Source organism: Scomber japonicus, chromosome 3 (assembly GCF_027409825.1).
Source record: "Scomber japonicus isolate fScoJap1 chromosome 3, fScoJap1.pri, whole genome shotgun sequence".
In the NCBI taxonomy this organism is placed as follows: Eukaryota; Metazoa; Chordata; class Actinopteri; order Scombriformes; family Scombridae; genus Scomber; species Scomber japonicus.
In genome coordinates this window covers 25007914-25031937 of record NC_070580.1, presented here as the reverse complement: position 1 = coordinate 25031937, position 24024 = coordinate 25007914, and the positions used below count along the sequence as shown (strand labels likewise).

The 24024-nt window shown below is 37.8% G+C and overlaps 1 protein-coding gene across 1 annotated transcript in view; it reads left to right on the top strand.

Annotated features, from left to right (window-relative positions):
* The window catches only part of LOC128354917 (potassium voltage-gated channel subfamily D member 3-like), a 76270-nt gene extending 52392 nt beyond the window's left edge, over positions 1 to 23878 (top strand). The window contains exons 2-6 of the mRNA XM_053315025.1: positions 5529 to 5691; positions 15625 to 15726; positions 19476 to 19568; positions 21689 to 21933; positions 23641 to 23878. Of these exons, the coding sequence (XP_053171000.1) occupies positions 5529 to 5691; positions 15625 to 15726; positions 19476 to 19568; positions 21689 to 21933; positions 23641 to 23878 (841 nt within the window). The remainder of the gene's footprint in view (positions 1 to 5528; positions 5692 to 15624; positions 15727 to 19475; positions 19569 to 21688; positions 21934 to 23640) is intronic.
* The last annotated feature ends 146 nt before the right edge of the window (positions 23879 to 24024 follow it).

The following is a 24024-nucleotide window of genomic DNA, read 5'->3' as shown; positions in this document are numbered from 1 at the left end:
TCTTAACACCTGTCAAAACAAGACTAACATGGGCGCTTTGTGATTAAAAAGCCACTTTTGTTCCTGAGTTGTTCTTGTGATAACAGTTTTTAATGTTCCTCTCCACAGCAGTAACGAATTTGGTTTGACTCTGCTGCTTTCAATTCTGTCTCCCGTAAGCAGAAATCATTCAGCTAGATTGATTGCTTTGGTTTCATTGTGCCTTTTTAATGCAGCACGTCCTGTCCAATTCTGTTTTATTTGATGCCCATCAGAGATCTATCAGGAGCACACTGGTCCTCCCACATGTCGTAGAAGCAAAAGCAAAGGATTTTTTAATGAAGAGCAAAACAAGAGATTGGGAAGGATAAAAGACGACTGAATGAATTCCCTCACAATTGATTTTTCCATTTGCTTAGGTATGCTTTAAACTGCAGTAGATGGAAAAAAGCAAAGTAATGAATGCCTGCAGAAGACCATTTACCAGAGAAATAGCTCTACTGCTGTGTTTTGTACCTTGTATCGCCGTTTAACTACCCTTTCAGGCTTTCCCTGAACAAATTCATTGTTTGCTTAATATGCTCTATACTGACCTGCTTATCATGGTCTGTCTGGTTTGTACATACATTGATTTGAAAAGGTTAAGAGCTGCCATCTGTCTTAAAGGCAAATCATGTACTCACCACATGTGTTTATTTGGGAGACAAGCGTCTTCCTTACCTGCAGTGTTTTGCATTACTCCTACATAAGCATTTATTTTCAGACAGAAAGCTTTATGAATATTTATGGTTGCTTATAACTATATTTATACAGTGCTATAAGCAGATTATAACACATTTAAAGTATGTTTATAAGGCATTATAGACATGGGCATCACAGAAAGCATTCTCAAATAGGTATATTTCTCAATCAGACTGTCATTGATTCATTGACTCCATAATTAATCATAGTTATTTGAACAAGAGGAGGTTTCTAACTTTTGACATGTCACAGCTGTCATACTCCCCTCACCCAATTGCCTGTTTGCTCGTCTGCTTCTGTGTGGAAGTGATGCAAATTTCTATACTGTTTATGCAAAATACTGTACAGCCATGGGATTAGCCAATGTGCCACACAAAACACTATGTAATGCACCAAATAAGTAAAAGATATATTGATTTCATAAGTGATGGTATTTGACAGAACTTTCCAATTGCAAATATACTGTTTACACTGTATATACACACAGAATTCATCGTTAATCTTTTTTTTCATCTGAGGATTTCAGGGCCTTACCCTTGAAGGTTCTGATGGTTCACTACAGGTGCTAGCAGTCTGTGAATGTTCTGCATGTATGGCATTTAATCAGTCTCAAAACTGCACATAAAAGCCAGGTGTGTGCACATGATGTCAGTGCACAGGACAGTATCTGTGAGCAGAAAAGCATCCTTGCGAGGCAGCATTTCTGTTCTACATGCATAGATGCAGTCCCATGAGCATGAGCATGAGCCATGACCTCTTAGCTGTTTGGTTTGATCACTGACAGTACACACCCTTACGAAAAAGTGTTAGACATTGTAGCAGAAGCCTTAACACTGTTTAAACCCCTTTTCAGATCTGCCAGCTGTAATTGAGAGTCCTGCTTTATCTGTGGGAAGACCCACTGATTAAAAAAAAAGAAAAGAATTTAGAGTGGTGCATCCACAACAGATCATTGTAAAGTGCATTTGCTTATGTGCTGTTGAAGAAAAGAAAGCTTGGTGTGTAGCAACAGTAAGACAGGCAGTGCTCAGAGAATGGTAAATTATGGTGGATTCAGAGTTATTCATCTTGTTCAATCAATATATTTTTCACAAACTCAAACTATTTGTTTGAGTAAAACTTTTTCTTGTGATGAACAAGAGCTCATGGCCGGCAGACTGATGTTTACTGCATTCACAGAAGGCAGAGAGTCAGAAATCTGGAGGATTATTATGGAGATTTGACCATGGGGCTTGCCATTATTGTTGCCGAGTCCTGCCAGACAATCAGAAAAATTATTTCACAGTTCGCTCCCCTTTCTGTCAGCCTATGAGAGATTACATTCTCCTGGCTGTGTATATGACTGCTTTGTTGTAATAATTGACACTTCATTCCCATTATGTTTTGTCAAACATGATTACAACAGTGAAACTGTTGAACATATAAAACTCTGTTCTTTGCAGTGTGTGTTAGCTCTCAGCAGCATTTAAAGGAGATGGATGCCAAAACAATAAAATGATGAATAGTGAGTTATGATGACTTTAGGTCAAATTTCCTCTTTTATTCTGAAGTAGCTATTTTATTCAGAGTAATGAGCTGCTGGGAGAAACCATTTTCTCTCATAAAATAATCAAATTTACGGTGTATAATCAATAAATGAGCTGACACAGACCACACTGTCTCTCCCTTTACAATCAAATGTTTTTTCTAACCTTTTAAAGACTTAATGAGTTTCTGTTGTTTGATTTCATGATTCTTGTGATAAAAGTTTATCTGCCATTTGAACCTACTCTAAACTATCCTAATAAAAATAATACTACAAACTCTATACAGTGCATTTGTTGAAATGTTTACAGTAAGAACTGCTTCAAAATCTGTCTTGTTTTTTTTTTTTGTTTTTTTTTTTTTTATTCACTCCTAAGGGCATGCTAACATCAGACAAACACTATGTTTAATACATTATTTACACTTTCTTTATAATTTTGTCCACTCAGAACATTATTTTTATAAACAAAATCATGCTAGCTTCTAGCATCACTGTTGCCATATTCAGGCTGGGTACATTTAAAAAATTTAGATATTTAGTTACTGGTCCTATGCCTGGTGGACCTGTCTTAGCTCAGTCTTGATCTCAATACAATGAGGATAAATTATTCATCTAATGATATATTTCATTATTATTATTACAATTATTATGAATATAGATTTTTTTGTTGACTTGTTCTTGCCATTCACTGATTTAATACTACATTTGTGTGTATGTGTGAGTAGGTATGTAAGCATGAGTGTGTGTATTATTATGTATTACATTAGCTGTGTGGATATATGTGGTTGTTTGTGTGTAATGTATATGTGTGTGTGTTATGATATATATTTTGGGGTAATTAGATCTTCTTTAATCATGACATTAATCAAGTGAAATCGAGTGCTTGCTCATGTTGGAATCTTGAGTATATATGTTATTATGTCTCAGTTACAAAAAAAACTCAGTGACCGTGGTTTGCAGCATGTGCGTGTTTCGACTTTATAAAAAGAAAATTAGAGAAAAAGTAATTTTCAAAGAGGATTTTTGCAACATTGCATCTTTCCCTCTTGCACATATTTATTCAGTCAGAACAGAAGGCTGGTTTGTGATAATCCCTCAGCTCCTCAGTCTGTGGGTAGTAAGCAGGAGGTAGGTAAGTCTAGTGATTAGAACTCTTTTCAAGATGGAGAGTGGGAGCTGTGGGCCAAAAAAAAAAAAAAAAAAAACAACAGTCAGAAAAGTGGAGAGCCAGCACCCACCCATGTTTGCACAGAGAGCAGCCCTCAAGAGGCACAGTGGTTAACAGTGCATGGGGCACAGTACCTGTCAAAAGTCTCAGTGTGTCAAGAATGCAGTAGAGAGGAAAGTCAGAGGAGCCGAAGAGGCCAAACAGTCAGAGAGAAAGAGAAAAAAAAGGGGGTCTTTTGACAAGTGCAAGTGTGAAACTGAGGATCAAAATCAAAGCCTGGTACCCAATCATTTTTGCAGATTGGCACATGAGGTATTAAAGAAAATTAGTTGATGACTTAAACATAAGAACGGTTCCATTGCAGAGTATGCACATGTCACTATGAAGACAGAACTTTCCTCCCACTTGTTGTCTCCCGCTTTTTTAATTTCTTAGTTTGTCTCTCAAAATGGTAGATATCGTGCAACAGCAAGCATTGATTCGCATCACACAACTTAAAGATCCCCTCAAGACAAGTTTTAAGATGTATAAAAATGCTCTGCTTGGCATAATAAGTCTTAAATGTTTCCACAGAATAGTCAGTAAACTAGTTCCTCATTAAAAACTTAAGAATCGATGTAAATTCAAATGTTTTTCCTTTCAAAAGTTTTGACACAAGATGTTTCCTGCGCCTCTTAAAAATCGAAACACATTGTAATATAGTATATAGGACCAGAATTGGCTTCAGAACTAGTTGTGATGTCACAAATCATGTCCACAGGTGGTGCATGCATTATTTTCAGTGAGCACAGCCAGGTACAAAGTTGTCCTAGTCTGTGTTTTTAAATCAATTAGTTCCACTACACGCCATTATGGCCTGCAGCTTTCTCCAGCAAGTCAAACCAGGAGTCTTCCTGGCCCTGCATCCTACTGGCATGGCTTTGTTATAACCCATCTGAGCCACATAGAGAGCAGTAGCCATATCTCTGCCTCTGACCACCTGTTACAGCGGGCATTCACCTGTGTAATCGAATTATCAGAAGCCAACAGGAAGCAGTAAACAGAAACAGGCACCACAATGGGGAACAGCAGGAGTTGGTGGAGAGCAAAACAGAGATTAAAGGAGAGTGAATGTTTGGTTTTGACATTTGTCAGGTGGTCAAACTAATCCTGATGTTGCTCCATAACTGCTAGATGTGTCACCATATATATATACATATAAACTGTGTTGTGCAGGTTTAACTTAAGAGTGAGCAGTTCATATGCTGTAAAGATGAACTACTTTGCATAGCCTTTGACAGTTGTAATAGATCAATAATGTTCAGATTCATTAAATGCAATGCATTACGTTGTGAGATTGTTGGCAAAAAGTAGTCTATTGGTTTGGACACTGCTTTGTTTGTTTTATTGTGAGAATTCTCAAGAACATTACATTACAGATGTAATAATACACTTTAGACATTCAATTAAAATGGCATGAAGTAAATTATATTTTAAAAAGATAACGTATAGTGCACTAAAATAGGGAGTGCCAGAGTCAGATGAAGGAAATGTTTCTGAGACTTGCAGGAATAATTCAACCTTGGGGCTTGTATATAGTAATGTAGAGCCAGCTGTTTCCATTATAAAATAGCATATTTCAAAAGAATTTATGAAATGTTGGTCAAATTAAATCGTAAAAGCTCTGATACGTGATGATATTTCACTGCTGTTTCACACTTAAAGTGGAATTTGTTGGGTTTTCAATTTGTTTGTTTATTCTTATCCATAGGGACCATGTGGAGTTTTTATCAGCTACTATAAAGTGGTGATAAGCAACAATAGCCCCTGTCTGGACTTCATGCTGTTACTGCAGCTGTTTTTATTCTTTACTATTGGGCCTTTCTAATGAGGACAGGGCAGCATAAAATGAATATGTTGTTTTCAGTAGTAAAAAGTAGACGCCTCTCTTTTTTGATACAGTGTGGAATATTTTCTACCTCATCTAAGTGCTTTTTTAATTTGTTTTGTGGCATTCCCACTTAGGTTACTCCGTACATAAATTGAAATTGTAAAAGTGAAAGTGTTTAAAAACAGATGGTTGGAAATGTGTATCCTTGACACTGTCTAACCTCTTCTAATCTTTTTCATCTGTAGATACGGAGACATGGTGCCAAAGACAATTGCTGGAAAGATCTTTGGCTCCATCTGCTCCCTCAGTGGCGTGCTGGTGATCGCTCTACCTGTCCCTGTCATCGTCTCCAATTTCAGCCGCATCTACCACCAGAACCAGAGAGCAGACAAACGACGCGCTCAGAAGGTAAAGGTCAAAATCTTTTAACCATCCTGTCAGTCCCTACAGGGAAAGTCTGGGGTTATGTGTGGGTTGAATAAGTGCGTTTGTGTTAGAGCGTGTGCACACACGTATTACCTGGCAATTAGGGGTGCATGCTCTTGATTTTACAAAGGCCGAAGTGCCAAAGGATTATTAGATATCATTAAGTTGATGAAAGTGAACTGGAGGTTGAAGTGTAGAGTAAAAGTGCTGGGTGGGTGCATATTAATGGTTATGCCTGAAAACCTTTCAAAGATCTTTTTGTTTAAATCAGATCATTAAAATAATGACATTATAACACACTTTCAGCTTGAAAGGACTGTTATAAAAACTGCAGCTCCCTCATCAATATTTCTATTTACTCTCCTCTACATCAAAACCCAGACCTGAACAAATACCAAAAGTCAATCAATATTCGTAATTGGGCAAATCTTGAGATAACACAATTCATAGATTTATTTTCTAGAACCAGGCAACTAAAATCATTTGAGGATTTAAGAATGGAGGATGGTATCAATGGTACAGGTATGAAGTGTAATTTGTACACTCATCAAGGAAGGTACTTTGAGTTTTGTTACATGTGAAATGGAAGACCTATTAATAACATCAATCACAATAAAGAGAAAAATCAGCTAATTCTATGATGTGCTGTCTAAAGGAGGTCATTCATCTTTTTCAAACCTAAGGATTTGGGAAGATGACCTAAGCATGGAGATAGATGAAAACACTTGGCTTAACATTTGTGATAGAATACATTTTCCATTGACAAGTAATAAGAACAAAGAAACACATTTTAAATGTATCCGCAAATTCTACCTCACTCCAATAAAAATGCATAAAATCTCCAAAAACAATTCTTTTGTAAAATAGCCCTAGTTGTAAAATAGAACAAGGAACATTTATGCAATTATTTTGGTATTGTGAATCATTAAAACAGTTTTGGATTTTAGTTCATCTTTTTACCGATCTATCTGTTTTAGAGTTAGAATTTGATTTAAATCCATGCTGCTATTTACTCCATGATATGCCTGGCTTCCATATAGATAATAAAAAATGCAGATTTCTAATAGTTATATCATACTATGCTAAAAAAAATGTACACTTATTTTATGGAAAGATGAATCAACTCTTTTGTTTAAGATGTTTGTAAACCACCTTAGAATTTTTAAAATTTCGTTATGTAACGATAAACCCGATTGGCATAAACCCGTCCCTGCTGCTGTAGCGGTATATATACATTCAGCGCACACTACTACTACTACTACAGTCTACAGTTAGCCAGTTAGCTGAGTTAGCCGCCGAGCTAGCAGCTGAGTTAGCAGCAGAAAACTCAGAAGTAGCGTCCATGTTTTGAGTAGAGGTGGTGACTTTGATTGACAGGTGACACTTTGTAGGGGACAGGGTTTCAACTTTGAAGCCTAATTTCATATATTTGGCGATTTTTTTTTTAACCACCTTAGAATTTTTAAAATTTCGTTATGTAACGATAAACCCGATTGGCATAAACCCGTCCCTGCTGCTGTCGCAGTATAAATACATTCAGCGCACACTACTACTACTACTACAGTCTACAGTTAGCCAGTTAGCTGAGTTAGCCGCCGAGCTAGCAGCTGAGTTAGCAGCAGAAAACTCAGAAGTAGCGTCCATGTTTTGGGTAGAGGTGGTGACTTTGATTGACAGGTGACACTTTGTAGGGGGCGGGGTTTCAACTTTGAAGCCTAATTTCATATATTTGGCGATTTTTTTTAATCATTCAAATTTGGCAGGGTGGTTAACAACACATTTTTCTGTGGTATGTCAAACTCAGAACACATATTTATTCTTACTTTACGTGGACTTTAAGTAAAGGTGATGGTCTAAATCTTGACCCCAATTAAGAAAGGTACGCCCGCACTGCAAATCGCTGCTCTTCAACCTACAGTGTCCCACATTTTTCAATATCAGAGATACCCACATGCAGGAAATCTGTTGACCTTCAGACCCACATTATTCAATGTCCTTACATACACATACACGCACACACACACACACACAGTCCCTCTATCTCTCTTTCTCATACACACTCTTGAGATCCAAGTATGAAATGTTGTCTACTTACTACACTCACTCAGTGGGCTTGACCTCTCTGTGGAGTGAGATAAGAGTGCTATTAAGTTAGAGAGCAGTTGCTGATAGCTAATTGAGGAGGGAAATGTCTAGATTAAATTCTAAATGATATAGGTGACTAGTTTTCTAATTAATGTATTGTTTTAAATCAGCTGAAGTAAAATTTTAATCCATTACAAATATATTGGAGTGAGCATATTTATACTTTCATGTGGTCCAATTTGGTTCTTGTCAGTTTAAATTCTGAATCCATTTAAATGGTAATCTGTGAAGTCATTGAGAAAAATATGGCCAAATAATCTTGTCAAATCATCATCAAAACAGTTACAGTTGTCAGGCACAGGCCAGCTTCTTTATAGGACTAAGCATGGCAATGTCTATTGTCAACGAATGTGAAAACGTGCAGAGCCAAAACAACAATGAATTGATCCTACAAGCATGTGACAGACACAGTGATGAAATTGAGGGGAAAAGCATTGAGAACACCATTTTCCTTTGTTGTTTCCCTCTAATGAAGTGATGTATCATTATATGTGAAATTTCTATACAACTTTTCAATTATACTTGTAAAACTGTTAATGCTAAACCATTTTGAAACTATTGAGCATTGTTTTGATATCAATGTTGCCATATTGATATTATGCTGGCATGAATGAGCTGTTGCCTAGCAACAGGTACAGTACTGACAGCAGGAGAGACCAAAAGTCTTGAAAGAACAGACAGGCCAGGGAGAATATTTAAAGAAAATTGTGCTTTTGGGGTGCTTATTAAATAGTAAAGATAATAGGTAATAATAATTTGTGTTTTATGTCACTGTATTTTTGTGTGTATGTGTTATCACTACAAACTGCAAAACATTGCACTTTAAAGAAAGCAATTAGTAATAAAACACTGATTACGAGTAACTATCCAAACACTGATTCTAAGGTCAGGTTGTAATATAATCCTCTGTAGTTTGGCTGCATTATTTGTAATTTAGAAAACTGCACTGCCTGGAGTTCAGGCTGTTAATATTACATCCAATATTGCTGTTGATAATTACAAAATATCACAAACTGCCTAGAATATTATTTAATTGCTAACTGGAAGACTTTCTTTATGTTTGTTGGCAGGTTCATCGTATACTGTAGTACCATTGTGCTGGTTTCTGTTTGCATTTATTTCTCTGCACTTGGATAAACTGCCTTTTATGTGGATCCTGAGGATCCCCAGAAGAATTTTTTTAAATTTTCCTGATTCTTTGCACTGCTTGTAAAACATATTTGAGACCACAACAGGATGATAAAACTCTTCAGTAAAACTCAACTAATTAAGTTCTTTCAGAATTAGGGGCTCCTCAGGCTCACCCATGCTAATAAATCAGTGGAAGGAGAGACTCCAGGATACATCTTCCACATTTAATGAGGATTTAATTTACTAAACATTATTGAGCAGTTAAATGAAAATATATCAAAGCTATAATATTTAAATAAAGTTTATTTTTTCTTCTTTTTTTGGTAAGGGTGGAAGAGAAATGCATCACACCAACAGACTGAATTGGTCATGTGATTATTTAAATAGAGTGAAGTGAACCAAAACAGGAATGCTGTGGACTGTAAGCCCAAAACAATGACCTGAAAGTTAATAAGAAGTTCAGGTTACTTGTAGGTTTTTCACTGTGACCCCTGATAGCCATATGCTCCATTTTTCATTCTCTCTTAGCTCTGTTTTTAGTCTCCATCATTTCTTGAGGGAAATACCTGGCTCTTTATAGTGTGTAAATGCTCCATACAAGATAAAGAAATGTATTGTCATATTCATGGTAAAAACACGGAGGTTCAGACAATGCAATGAAATTCTCACTTTACTGCTCTCTTTACACACAACGGTAACACATACACACAACAAACACATCAAACACATAACAAAAGATGCATACAACAATAATATATTAAAATACAAAAAAGGTTAAAAAAAATAAGATTAAGTAAGATCAAGAAATTGTATGTTTAAGATACACAAAAACCCCAACAAACACACAAAGTTAAGTTGATGTCGAGAGCGAAACAAAGATGTCAGCCATGGTGGGCGCCATCAGCACACCTGGGCAGTCACTGTGCAAAGTGAAGCTAGACCCTTTCTCTCTGATTTAGTGTTGAGCAGGTAGTGTACAGTGCGATCTTTGAGCTTTTTCTTTGAAAACAGCTGCCTGCTGTGGCTGAAAACAATGCAGCAAGAGCACCAAGACTGAACTAAAACAGTAAAGTTGCAGCCAGACATCCAAACAATAAATTGAAACTTGTTATGGAGCTCCATTGAGCCAAAGGGAAGCTGCAGAGTTAGGTTATCATTTTATGTACGTTCTAGGAGTGACTCCTCTGACATTTTACTTGGTCATGTTATACATTGTTATAATAAATCAATTACAGCCACTTTGTAGCGCTAAGAAAAAAAAATGACTGTAATTCTGTAATTGTGATTAAAGCTTCAGAAATAGACCTTGCCATTCCCAAGGTCAAGAAATAACTTGTATTGTCAAAACTTAAGTATCATGCTTTTATAATACAGATAGATAAGAAAAGATTTCTTATACCAAATGAAAGAATACATATACATACAAAGGGATGTACAAAGTAGAAATAAGCTCAGAACATGAATGAAAATGAAGGGTATACCACTTTCTATACAGTACTATGTACTGGATAATAAGCAATATAAAAAAATTGTACAGAATGGTGGATCTATGGTTCGATTGGACCAATTACAGTTTGTAACATCTCTAATTTACACAGTATAAATAATTTGCACACCTAAGAAACCTAACCCTAACCCAATATTCACCAATGCACAGAAATGCACACATGTGAGTCAAATTTTCAATACAATAGGACTTACTGTAGAAAGCAGACAGACAACAAAGCGGAAAAAATGCATGTTTTTATATTAACCCCAGTTCATTCGTTCTCCCTTGTTCTCTTACTCAGTTTCTCTTGGCCTTTCCTTCTTCCTCAGGTCTCATTCGACTTCATTCGTCTCTAACAACAGGCTGCTCCAGGCTCCCATTACAATTATGTAGTCATCTGGGGATTTGACTTTTCAAAAAGGTCCTCTCATGTACCCATCGTAGCTTCACAGTCAGAAAATAGAAAGTAGAGAATCTAAATTGGATTTAATGACAGTCGTTGCCTTCTAACTACTTAAGTGCGTGAGTGTGTGTGCGTTTAGAGTGCCGTGTCTCCTTTTTATGTTCCATCACCCACAGACGGCGTCACTAGCCCTGATACTAATGTACCTAATTACCTGATAAGTCAAAAAGAAAACTTCCCTGGAAGAAGACAGGTTTCTTTTCTTCTTTTGCACAAATCAGTGGTGCAGTGTATTCACCATCAGAGTGTCAGTGAGTGTCGAGGCAAGTAAATGGACTTAGGTCACACCGGTTACGGGACAGCAATGTCAATTGGAGAAACATTGAAGGATGAGAGGTTGTCTAGGAGGGAGGAGAAAAAAAACCCAAGACAGTAGACGTGAGGGCAAAACAAGATAGAGGGAACAAGAAAGGACAGAAAGGAGGAGGGTGGACAAAAGGAAAAAGAAAAGAAAGAACAGAAATGGTCAGAGTGAGCAGAGGGAGGAAGTTTGAAGGAGAGAGGCTGATTAGGGTAAAAGAAAGAAGAAAGAAAGAAAGAAGGATCTCTTTGTATAGTAGTTTCAAGGCTCACTTGTCTTAGAGGTGAACATTTTGTGCCTCTTTTCTGGACTGCTGCAGTCTGGCTGTCTGACTGTGAGTGGTAAGGTTGAGGCATATAAGGCTTGATTTGCTCGATCAACCAAGACCACAGATGAAAACAAAAAAAAGGAAAATCATGAGAATCTATCATCACACGGCTCTGGATAGAGTGTTGAAGAGGCCCAATAAAAGTGCTCTGACTGACTTAACAGACTGTAACTTTAGAGTAATTTACCTCAAAGACATTCTCCAGGCATGAAATACATCCTCATCGCCTTTTGGGAGGAATTCACTTTTAGAGATGAGTTTTATGAACCAGTATTGGTTTTCAGGTGACTGATTTGGGAGGTTTTAAACTATAAAATTGGGGAGATTTTTTGCTGACAATCAGCAGCCTTACACTGGAGAGGTTTTTTCACTCTAATCTTTTTTTTTTGTCAGAAAAATATGGCAAGTTTCACAACGTCAATGATAAAAATGAAAGTACAAGCATTTCCCTGTTTACAACAATATAGTAGTATTGGACATATAGATATATATATATATCACGTCTACTGTCTCTCTCTATATATATACATATATATAGGACATATAGGACACCAAATCTCTACACTGTTGCACAGTTTGAAGCAAATGATAACAAAAAACTATCAGTGACTTGACTTGAAATCTAAACTTATTTGAGTCAAAATTCTTCAATTCTTAACAGTTTTTCTTACTGTCAACAAATCCCATTAAAAAAGTATTGCTCGTATAGCCAAAGCCTGATACATCTTATTCCTCTGTGCCATAGACCTCTTCTGTTGTCCATAAACTATTGAAAACTAAAAACATATCAATGAGCCACATCGTTGCACTGGGCACTGCAGTTAATTTTGAATCCATCCCACATACACAGTCCTGCAGTTGTAAATACTCACAAGAACACCAAATGTGTTTTAATCCATGAGTGAAAATTGGCCAAAAACTACTGTCCTCAGCTGCTTTAGGATAAGCCACTGTTAAAAACTAAATACTGTATACATGTGACTGTGACCTGTTGTTAAAGATGTATTTCTTCTGTAGGTATCGATGGGCTTAGGTCTGAATAACACAGACAGGGTAGGGAAGTATTGAGTAGCAAACCAAAATTGTTGGTTTTAGTCTTTTTTGGTTATTGCCAGCCTTTTCCTTTAAATCTAAAAAAAGTTTGCTTATTTCTTGTTTCCACTCTGTCTGTAAAATATGGAGAAGTTTCAGAAGTATTTGTGAGGTGGATTTTATCATCATTTGACAGAGCCAGGCTAGCTGTTTCCAGTATTTATGCTAAGCGAAATGCCTGCTACTGTATCTCCAGCTTCACATTGAATGGCAAATAAGCGTATTTTCTACAGGCTGACTTTGAATTTGACCAAACTTGACTTGGGTACGCCTTTAGATGAGGATTTCATCAGTTCAGGATGAGCTCAGAGTAAAAGTTTCCTAGACAACCATTTGGGCTCAATAGACCATCAGAGAAGACAGATGCTCATCAGCACAACCAATTGCAGTGCTCTTGCAGTCACAGTAGGATCAGAGTTAGTAATTCTTTCATGTGTTCCTTCCCTGTGTCAAGTAGAGTCTTTGATCAATAAGAAAAGGAGCACAAGATGGGTCTTTCACTGTCTAATTCATTCATTCTTTAAGTGAAGCTACGTAGTAAAGAGTTAGCAGCTGCTCACATTCACTCATACATGTTCTCTTCTCACTATATTTCTCATCTTTCACTCCATTTCACATACTGTGCACGTACATACAAAATCATTATTATTATATCTCTGTCTCCGCCGTTCCTCGCACCTTCACAGGTATCTACAGTCTGACGGACAATTTCTGAAGCACCCAAACTAATTCCATTACTTTTCGATTCACGTCGGGGAAGCAGATATTGCTCTGTCTATCTCCTGTTTCTGAAATGCATTTATGTGGGAGAGAGAGAAAGCAGCAGGACAAGGTTACAGAAATCTTGCACGTTATGTGTCCAGAAGCACTTGAGGCAGCTGCATATCCTATGGAGTCGTCCTAATATCGTCTTCATTTTAAGAAATTCCCCAGATTATATCTCTTTCATTTTCCATCTCTCTCTCTCTCTCTCTCTCTCTCTCGCCCTCTCTCTCTCTCTGTGTGTCTCCCTCACTCTGTTCAGTTTTGAAATCTATATTTTAGAGGAGTAATCTCATTAATCTTGCTGCTCCTCACTGTGGACACAGAGGAGGATGTAAAAAGTTTAAGAGAATGATTTTTCATCCTTTTAATGGTGAGAGTGGAATAAATGATAAATCTTTGCATACAGGCTTTGAAATGGAAGTCATTTTATATTCAGCAGACAGGTGCATTGTTGTAAACTCCTCAGCCTTCACGGGCAGAATCTGCACTAATGCAGTAAACCGTCCATTATCTGTGTGTCTCAGTCGCTGAAAGCCTTCATGTTACATTTATATTTTTCATTCTTTCAGCATTCTTAGTCTTTAATTGGAGTTTTTGTCCAGTGATTTAAGTGTATATATGATGGTTATATTCATTGGAGGGTTTATAGGATGGCTGGAATCTTCAGAAAGGATCGATTTTAATTGGATAAGTCAGACCAACCCTGCAAAAAATTGGAGGTTGAAAGGGGCATTCTTTAGTGTTTTTGTAGCCTCATTAGCTTCCACAAAATGGTTGCTAGTCTTCATTCTCGCATAAAACACTAATAAATCAGCAACTTAAAAATCATACAGTATCAATGAAACTAGAAAAGACTAAACAAATCATAAACATCAGAAAATTGGTTTTCTGACTTCACCATTTAATGGGTGAATACATTTTAAAAATGCTGCCTAAAGCTTCTTACTGTGCAGACTGCAACCAGTACAGTGTGCGCTGACTCTGCCTGTGAAACAAAAGTGCTGACTTTCTTTGACAATGCTTCTCATCTCTTGCACCAATGTATTATATTCCCCATCATAAGCGGTCACACACATCATTTTCTTTTTTTTATGTTTTCTTGCTGCTCAGCCAAATACAACAAACAAATGAGCCCTTGTTCTTACAGTTGTGTGGTTACCATCCTGTTTTCTAGTTATTATCAACTGTAGTATGCATTGAATTGCATTATAGAATATGGTCAAAATGTGGACACCACTGTCCTCATGCTCTGTATTTTTGGTCCAGGGCTGATCTAGTTCCATTTAAGGAAAATCCTAAGGCTACAGCACACATGTTTTTTTTCCTTAGAAAATAGTTTTTCCAACTTTCTGGCAACAAGAAAGTATTTTTTGTTGACTAGTCTGCACAGAGCCCTGATCTCAGCTCCATCCAACACCTTTGGGATGGATTGAACACCAACTGTGGACCAGGCTTTATCACTCAAAATTAGAACCTGACCTTCGAAATGCTCAGGTAGCTGAACTGGAGTAAATCCCTGCAGCCAGGTTTCGCAATCTTGTGGAAAGCCTTTCCAGAGCAATGTAAGCTGTTACAGCAACATATTAATGCCCATAGTTTTAAAATGAAATATTAAGCAGTCACGAATGTAATATTTGGGGGTTCACACTAGACTTGAAACAACTAATTGATTAATCAATTGATGGAAGATTAATCATCAACAATTTTTCAATTTAAGTCATTAATTTAAAAAAATTAAAATCCAAACATTCATTTTTTTCACCATATTAATTGTATTGATTTCCTGTTTTCTTTATCTTACATAGTAGTAAACTGAATATATTTGTTTTAAAAAATAAGTAAGACATTTAGACCAAACAATTAATCAGTGAATCAAGAAAATATTCAACAGACTCATCAATAATTAAAATAAAATTAGTCCACGTATTTTTTGGCATGCAGTGTGTTGGCAAGCAATATATTCTAGGCATAAGAAGCTCTATAGAGAACACTTCTTATCATACATCCTGAAGTACATCCTGTGTGAGGGATAAAATTTGAAATAGTTGACTAAAATCAGTACAGTAGTAGCTGTAAAGATTACTACAGAGCTTGGCTGATGAGTTGGCAGATTCTCACCATTAAATAAGGCATTTGTCATCTTCTGTGACCTCCCGCCCACCCTGTCTGATGCTGTGCCCTCTTCTTCTTCCCACGCCCAGAAAGCCAGACTCGCCAGGATAAAAATAGCCAAGTCCGGCAACGCCAACGCCTTCCTCCAGAGTAAACACAACGGACTGCTCAACGAACTGCTGGAGCTGACGGTGAGAAAAACCTCTGACCCTCCGAACACTTGAGCAACACCAACAGCAAAGTGGGCATGATGATTACCAAAGGAAGTCATTTCAAATGTGTTTAACAATGACATGAACAGTCAGCAGATTGAAATTCAGTATGAGAGCTTAATTATGTTGTTCCTTGTCAAATACCCCTCTGGTAATTATTTCAGTTCACAGCAACTCAATATTTTGGAAGCTGTAATTTTACATCCATGGTGCACGCAAACATCTACACACCCATAAAATGACAATTACTGCCATAATTAACCAAAGAACAATTTAAAAGTCATTTGGAGGCTATAAAAGAGCAGCAGAAGTTGGAGTCATTATATTCCCGTGGTTATACAGGGCAGGGGTGATAGCAGAGGAGTTGTGCCAATAATCCTCCATGAGGGTGTTATCAGTATTATCACACAGAGTACTTTTCTCAGTTGTTTTTCAGTCCTAGACTTGATTGAATCCATGTTTATGAAACTGGCAAGCTCAGGCAGCAGAGGTTATTTTTTACTTTTGTTGCATGTTGTATTATTCTTAGTGATAATTAAATGTCCAGTGCATTAAAAATAATATATGTAGCTCAAACTGCACCAGTTAGCAATAAGACAGTAGAGGACACACACATACACAAAAACAAACTCATCCAGGCTCATGGCCTTAAAGAGGAAGATTCTCTTTATTCCTCTTTATAGTTATAGACAGCTGCAGTCTATGCATATATATATATATATATATTATACACTTTAAAGAGGGACATATGATGTTTTTAGTGTTTTTCTATTACTGTATTTATATACTGTTACGATGTCAACACACACAAAACAAACAACACAATCAAAGTTCCAAAACCTGAGGTTAACGTATGTCGAAATTGAGAAAAAGTAGTATAATCCTATTACTATCATTTGTTGACCTAGGTTCCAGGGCTGGTGGAAGTCCCCCGAGGGGCAGCCTCTGAGCTGGCCAAACAGAACTGGCCAGAACTGGGTTAGGGTTAGGGCGCATTAAAGGGACTGGAGCTAAAACAGTGTTCTTTAGACAGAGTCTGAACTAGGGGCCTGCGTAAAGGATCAGTACGAGTTTAATAAGGAATTTACACATCTCTACGCCAAAACAGACAATCTGTCATTCACACAATGACCCCCCCCCCAAGTGTAGCCATTTGTAACAGCTATAAACTTTTGTCATTCAACATAGTTATATGATGTGTCATACAAAGTAGTCCTTTTCAAGCATTACTCAGCACTTAGTATTTAACATATTATATCTTGCTTGTTTAATCAGTACACAAACCGACATATAAAAAGTTATGGTTTTAAAGGGAATTATTAGCTGTAACTACTTCTTGGAAACCAACTGCCTGTGTTGCTACAATTAAAAAGTACTCCACCAATTTAGCTTTGCTCTTCTATAATATTGTTGGACTCTTTGAGCAGCTCTGTCTGCAGCCACAAAAGGCTTTAGACACATTTTCACAAAAATCAGCGTTTATCTCAGTCAAAATCCTATTACATGTCCTCTTTATGTCCACCTGCAGAAATCAGCTGACCTTCTACTTTTTAACCATGCACCTACCTCACCATGTTTCTCCCCTTTCACTCATCCTTTTTTTTTTTTTTTACTTGTCATCACCATGGAAAAATATGTTTGGTAATGCATGAGCAAATTGCCTATATCCTCCCCACCCAGTCCATCACTCTTGCTTTCGGTTACACACTCCCTCCTTGCAGATGGTTACTAAAATCCATTTGGATCTAATCGAGTCCAGTGTGAAAGCTGATGGGTGTCTGGAAGTGGTTAGAATTATCATATAAATGCCATCTGTGAGTGCAGAGCGACCCCCATCCCTCTCTGTGTCTGTGATGAGGCTGCCAGAGTCCTGGCGCATCAAATTACGGTGGTGTCACTGCTGTCAGTCAGTCAGTAGTGCAGCATGGATCTGGGGTGGGAGTGAGTGGGGATATATGAAAAAATTACTGGTTCTCTTATAAACTGTAGTTAGAGTAGACGTTCACTGCTGGCATTTTCAGTTGTCCCTGAAGGCCTTTATGGTTTTTCATGGTTATTTATTGGTTACCCATATCACATGCTCATCATTGCTGGTGGTGATTTATCAATAATCCTGTCAAGTTTTATGATAACCTTGTAGAAAAAGCAAATGTTAGTGCTCTATAGCTTATAATGGGAGGATTTCCTCTCAATATCCTTTAAAGGAATTGAGCATTTGCTCAGCTTCTGAATTTAAGTCATGTGTTGTGCTCACTGACTATTTCCCTGGTTGGAAAAACAACCAAGCTAATCAGACCTCTGTAAGAGAGGTCTGAACACAGCTGGGGGGCGGGGTATGCCCTTTAAAATAAAAAGGTACATAGCATGTATTCACTAGAATTATGTTCTCAAGACTGTGGTGCGGGCTTTTTAAAAAGCCTCAGATCATCTCTTAGAAAGATATAATATACAGGAACCAGCAAAACGATCTGCTGTGAGTGAGAAAGTAGCTATTAGTTTCAAATCCACTTTCTACTTTTAAGTAGCTGACGGCAGCTCAGCTGATGTTCACCTTGTGTTTTTTGTGTGTCCCTAGCTTCAGCTCATTCTCCCCTTCAGATATTTAAATATTTGGCATCTAATCACCTTTTTACTTTACAGTAAAAGATCCCCGAGCCTTGAATCTTGATACAGGCCTCAGTCTATAGCTGCACAGTATAATGACTTTGAAAAGGCGTCTCCCAGAGGGTAAATCCGAACATTGAGACATCAGAAGGTGTATAGTGTTCTCCTGCCCACATCATCACTCTTTTGTTGATGTGTCTAGAATCTGAATGAGAGCCCTTGGGTTGGATCGCCTCCTACCCAAATCTTTTGAGTAAGCGTGTGTGCTGTGGGGAGAGAATTAATTTTGTTTTCAGTTTCCATGTTATTTGGCAATTGTGATTACTTTGAGACTAAGCTATGTTGGAGCCTCAGCTTTGAAACCAAGTCCCATTTGGAGAAGTACCAAAAATTGGTTCCATAAGTTTCTGTTTCTGTTTTCTCAACTCTGCTGTTTTTCCTCTTTATGAACCAACACACATCAATAACTGCTCAGCTGCCTGGAGCATCAAATAATGCTCCATGGCACCTTAGTTAGAGTAATTATTGTAAGTAAGAGAGCTGGCAACAACACAGCTGTCGAATTTATGTTAATAGTTCAATAAACTGAAAGTAAAATTGTTTTGCAGAGTGCTCACAAATATCACAAGGACCAAAACTAATATGCAGTATTAATGACACAAAAGATGAACAATGGAGAAAATAAATTACAAACAAACCACTTGCCCAGGCAGACCTGAGGCTGAAGGATCAATTCACACCAAATAGAGAAGTGGTCCATTATGTAACTAATTGACTAGTAAATAATTTGAAAGCAAAGAGCATGCGTTGTTAGCTACCTGCTCATAATGGAAATGAGAATGAAATCAACAAGCATGAACCAACATGGTTCAGTTGAAAATGGGTAACATGAAGCAGAACAAAAGCATCATAAAGCTGACTTTTCATTACTGATGACAAAGTTTATTTTCAGACTTTGATGACCAAGTTCATTTTCAGACTAGGTAGTAAAAAAGTCATTTTAGCACCAGACTCACTTTGAACAGTCTTCAGTGAATGATGGGATACAATAATACAACAGTGTCATATGAGAAATGTGATAACACCTACTAACTACATGTTTGTGTGTGTGTGTTATTGCTCAGGGCACAGAAGAAGATGAGCAGAAGATGACAAAGACCACCTCTCTGATAGAGAGCCAACACCACCACCTACTGCACTGTCTGGAGAAAACCACTGTGGGTACACATGATGAACAGCAACACTTTAAAGGCATAACATGCAGGCAATGTTTTCCAATATTCATTCTGCAGGGGTGATTTATGAGCGCCAATGCAAAAAATTCACACAATCAATAATATCAGTGGACTTCTAGTGATTTTCCCCTGCATACTGCTCGAGCATAACACACTACGTTATTGTGGAATTGTTTTGAGTCATCGACTTAAGCATCAAATCCCAGAATCCTCCCTCTCCTCATTCTTTAAAGGATGTCTATGAGAAATGTACTGTTATAAGAATAGTGTAGCTCCTTTAGGCCAGTGCATAATATATGTGTGTAGTGAGTGTGTTGTTAAGTGAGTAGAGCAGCAGAAAAGTGGTGTGAATGCGAGCAGAGCAGAGGAAAAGGTTGGCAGTAAGTTGTCGGCCTGACTGTAAATGTATAGTCCAGGCTATAGTTTGTCAGTTAGTAAATGCTGCAGACCTAGAAAAGTCTCATTTGTTGTTTCCTCAAGATGGTGACAAAGTGATGGGGGTTAGCTCCAAAGTTAGCAACAGACGATAACATCGTCATCCCCATACTCAGAGATTGGGTACCAAGCCCTTACAACATAAAATTATAGTGTTTCCCATAACACAAGGAACACTGACCTGAGACTGAAAATCATGACCAAGCTGGGTGTTTTCTTTTTCGTGTGTTGTTTTTATTTGACAAATTTTAATTTTTGCATCCGTAGGCTACCATACAAACTTAGATGCCCTAAGTTCCTCCACTCCTCCTACCTACAGCTTTCAGTGAAGAGATCTGAGGTCAACCTACCACAGCCCCTCTCCCCAATTCCTACATCTGACTGTGACATCTTGTCAGCAGGCAGAAGCTGCAGTTCACAAACTAGAACAAGGGCGCCTACTGCACACACGGTGACATTATATAATTGATGCGGCGCACAAATGAGTGATTGCCCCCAGCAAGATGATGCCCTGGGCAACTGCTCATATCACCCCTATCTAAATCCGCCATTGCTTCAGGGGGACTGACATTTAAGGTGGACCAGCTATTCTCATTTCAATGTCAATCGAAACCCCTGCTAGAGAACAGAGAAATGTCTAGCTTCTGAGTCTCTCCCGACTTTTGGTCGAGTTGACAGTGACTTAGTCTGTAGCTCCCAAATCCTCCAAAGCACATCTAAAAAGGAGTTTTATTTCTGTCTAAGATGTCTATCACAGTGACAGTGATGTCTGCCCCCACGTCAAATCTCTGTTCAAAACCACTTAGAAGCAAGAAACAATTCGCAACAAAAAAGTTTCCTGTTGTTCATATTCTATTTTGGTACTTCACTGACTAGACAGTGACCTCATGCAAGAATCACTCATATGCATGGATTAATTCGAGTGTTTTATGAAAATATATGGAAATCATCAATATATATATATCATAATTAGAATTGAAGATTAGAAATGTACAAGTGGTCCAGATCTGTCATACAAGTCATGAACAGACTTTTATGTTGAGTCTTTCTTTTTTGATTTAGAATTATAATGTTTTAATCTGAATGAACTTGAAGCTGATTTCTGGAGCAGTGCATTAACTCTTATCTGTCAATTTTAGTGGCATTGATTACATTAAAAATAAACCTACTCATGAACAGGTGGTATTCATCAGGCTAAAACAAGCAGTTATTGACAGGTTTGAGAAAATGTGTTGAGTCTGACTTGGAACACTTGTACGATCAAAAATCACAGGAAACAAAAGTTTTAGGATAAGAATACAAATGTTCTTGCATGAGGCCTAATGTGTGTACAGTAAGAAGAGGTAATAGCGGTCTGCAATCAGTATTTTTGATTTGTGTTTTGTACTCATCAGTGTGTAGAGGTGTGTTTTGGGCATTTCTGTTTTTGGTGTCAAAAACAACACATTAGTATGAAACAGTGACAGTTTGTTCAACTATTAGTTGATTATAATCACTATTAATTATTTAATTGCGGTATTTATTTCTAAAATTAGAGATGATATATCACTTCAGGCTTCATGTCTCCTGAGTTTGTCTTTTGTTTACTTACATCTTTTCTGTTTCCCCTCTTCTTTCCTGCTTCCTCGCAGTTTGTTTTTACGTATTATCCTGTCTCTGCTCTCCAGGCTCACGAGTTTGTGGACGAGCAGATGTATGAGCAGAACTGTTTAGAAACTGCACTGCAGAGCTTCCCCTCCCGCAGCCCCTCTATATCAAGCCATGACAGCTCCATGAGTACCTGCTGTGGCCGCAGAGTAAAGAGGAACAGTCCTCTGCCTAATGCCATCGTGACACCCTCACACCAAGGTCCCCTGCAGGAGCTCAGTGCCATCCACATACAGTGTGGTGACGCACCATCACAGACCGCCAGGTGAAAGATACAGACACGCCAGCAGCATCAGAGAAGAGACGGACGCTCAGTATCCACGATGTTACCTGAGCTGTGGCGACTTTGTGAAGGGGAAATATTTACAACTGCTTACAATATTCCCACTTTGCTGTTTGAGTTGGTTTCAAATATAATAAAACATGTTCTAGTGTTGAAAGGCTATGCTGAATGTTTCAGAGCCAAGATTTTAAAATCTTCTCTCTCATTAGAAACTACTTTAAACAAAATAACAAATTCTCTGAGGCAACAACTGTGTTATAATGAGTTTATATAATGTGTGTTAGAAGATGGTGGTTGGGGAAAAGACGAATACTTATAGTCATATTATCTCAACAGACTATGTCACAGATGGCTTATGATGCATCATGATGTAAGGTACATTTAATTCAACAGAACAAAATGTGTAGAACACAGTGCACAAAAACATTTTTGTGGCTCCAGATTGGCTGCAACATTCAGACGAAAAAATAGATTTTCTCCCACAAATAACAGTAAGGTCTGTGGATTATTCTAAGTCACCACGACATTGATTATTGAAAGATGACTTGGTGTGGAGTTTTCAAATGTCATATTACAGTGCAGCAACACAAACAATATACCATTCACCGTCATTGTATTGGGTTGCAAGCAGAAGTGTCTGAGATGGATATCACTAGATCTCTACAGATAAAAAAGAAAATATATGAATAGATACAACTGGATGTAGAGGAAATGGAAGAATATATCTTTTGTAAATTAGGGCAAGCTGACCCTTTTGGATATCATACAATTTATTGTCCATACACTTTGTTTGCACAAATGACAAATCGTATGATATCCAACAAAGTCAGGAGTCAGCCGGAACATTGCAAAACAAAATCTGTTATCTTTTTGATGAGAGTCTCTGTCTGTTTCTCTGATCTTCTCCTTTCACATTCAGCCAGATTTATTGACGCAGTTACACGTTGTCTGGACTTGTATAAATGAAAATTAGACAACGCAGGTTTCATTATCTGTTATTGTGTTTGTTGAGTCTGTGGAAAAATATGTTCAATATGTCTGGACTTCATCTTGTGGACAGAATTATCACAACCACAGTTCCAGACAAGATAAACTAATTAATGGATTTTCATGGCCTTTTTTTAAAGAAATTGTTCACTGAATCTGTACATTGATAAATGGTCTTTATTTATTCAAGGGGAAGCTTCTTTTCACAGCCTAACATATACACATGGTCCCTTCTTTATTCATGCCAAAAACTATTAAAACTCCCACCAAAGCAGGCTGCCCTCTATTTCAAAGTTCTGTACTTGCAACAAGATCAAGGGGTCGTCCTTTTCATTTTGCTATTATGAGTGCAATGTATGCAATGGATCTACTGTTAAAGGATAGGTTCAAGTTTGTCTCAAAACAACATGCCCCTATGTCTACTGAAATTGGTAATAACTTAATATAATTCTTCCTGTTCATACTGACCACTCAAAGATTCTTTCCTAATGTCCAAAAATCCACTCTAAACTCTTTCAGTGTTCAACTGTTGTTTTCAGACTTTGACTTTTTAAGATCTTTCCTTTAAGGTCTAAGTGGTTAAAGGGAAGTTGGTCATTTTTTTGTGGTTGGAACCTGTTGGTACGGTCAAGAAGCAGTCTGTTTAGATTTCATTGTACATAATCATAGATATTCTCCCTCTTGTTCTGTTTCCTTTCATAGTCGTTCAAACCTCAACCTGAAAACTGATGACAGCAGCAGGATCAACTGCAAAGGTGGCCGGATCACCACAGCAATCATCAGCCTTCCGACGCCACCTGCTTTGACCCCTGATGGGGATGGCCTCCATGGGCCGCCGCAGCGGAGGCCGCCCCCACCGCCAGCTCACCCTCCACCCCCGAGCATCCAGACCACAACAAGCTCAGCTGGCACCAATATCATCAAAGTCTCAGCTCTGTGACTCTCTGGCTGACGGAAGTAACTCAGCTCAGCAGGAAAGAAAGAAAAGAGCAAGAGGAGGAAGAAAGGAAGTTATGTTACCTTGATGGATGCACCGAGTCACATCTCACAGGAACAACAGGAGGAGCGCTGTACTCCAGAGGAGTC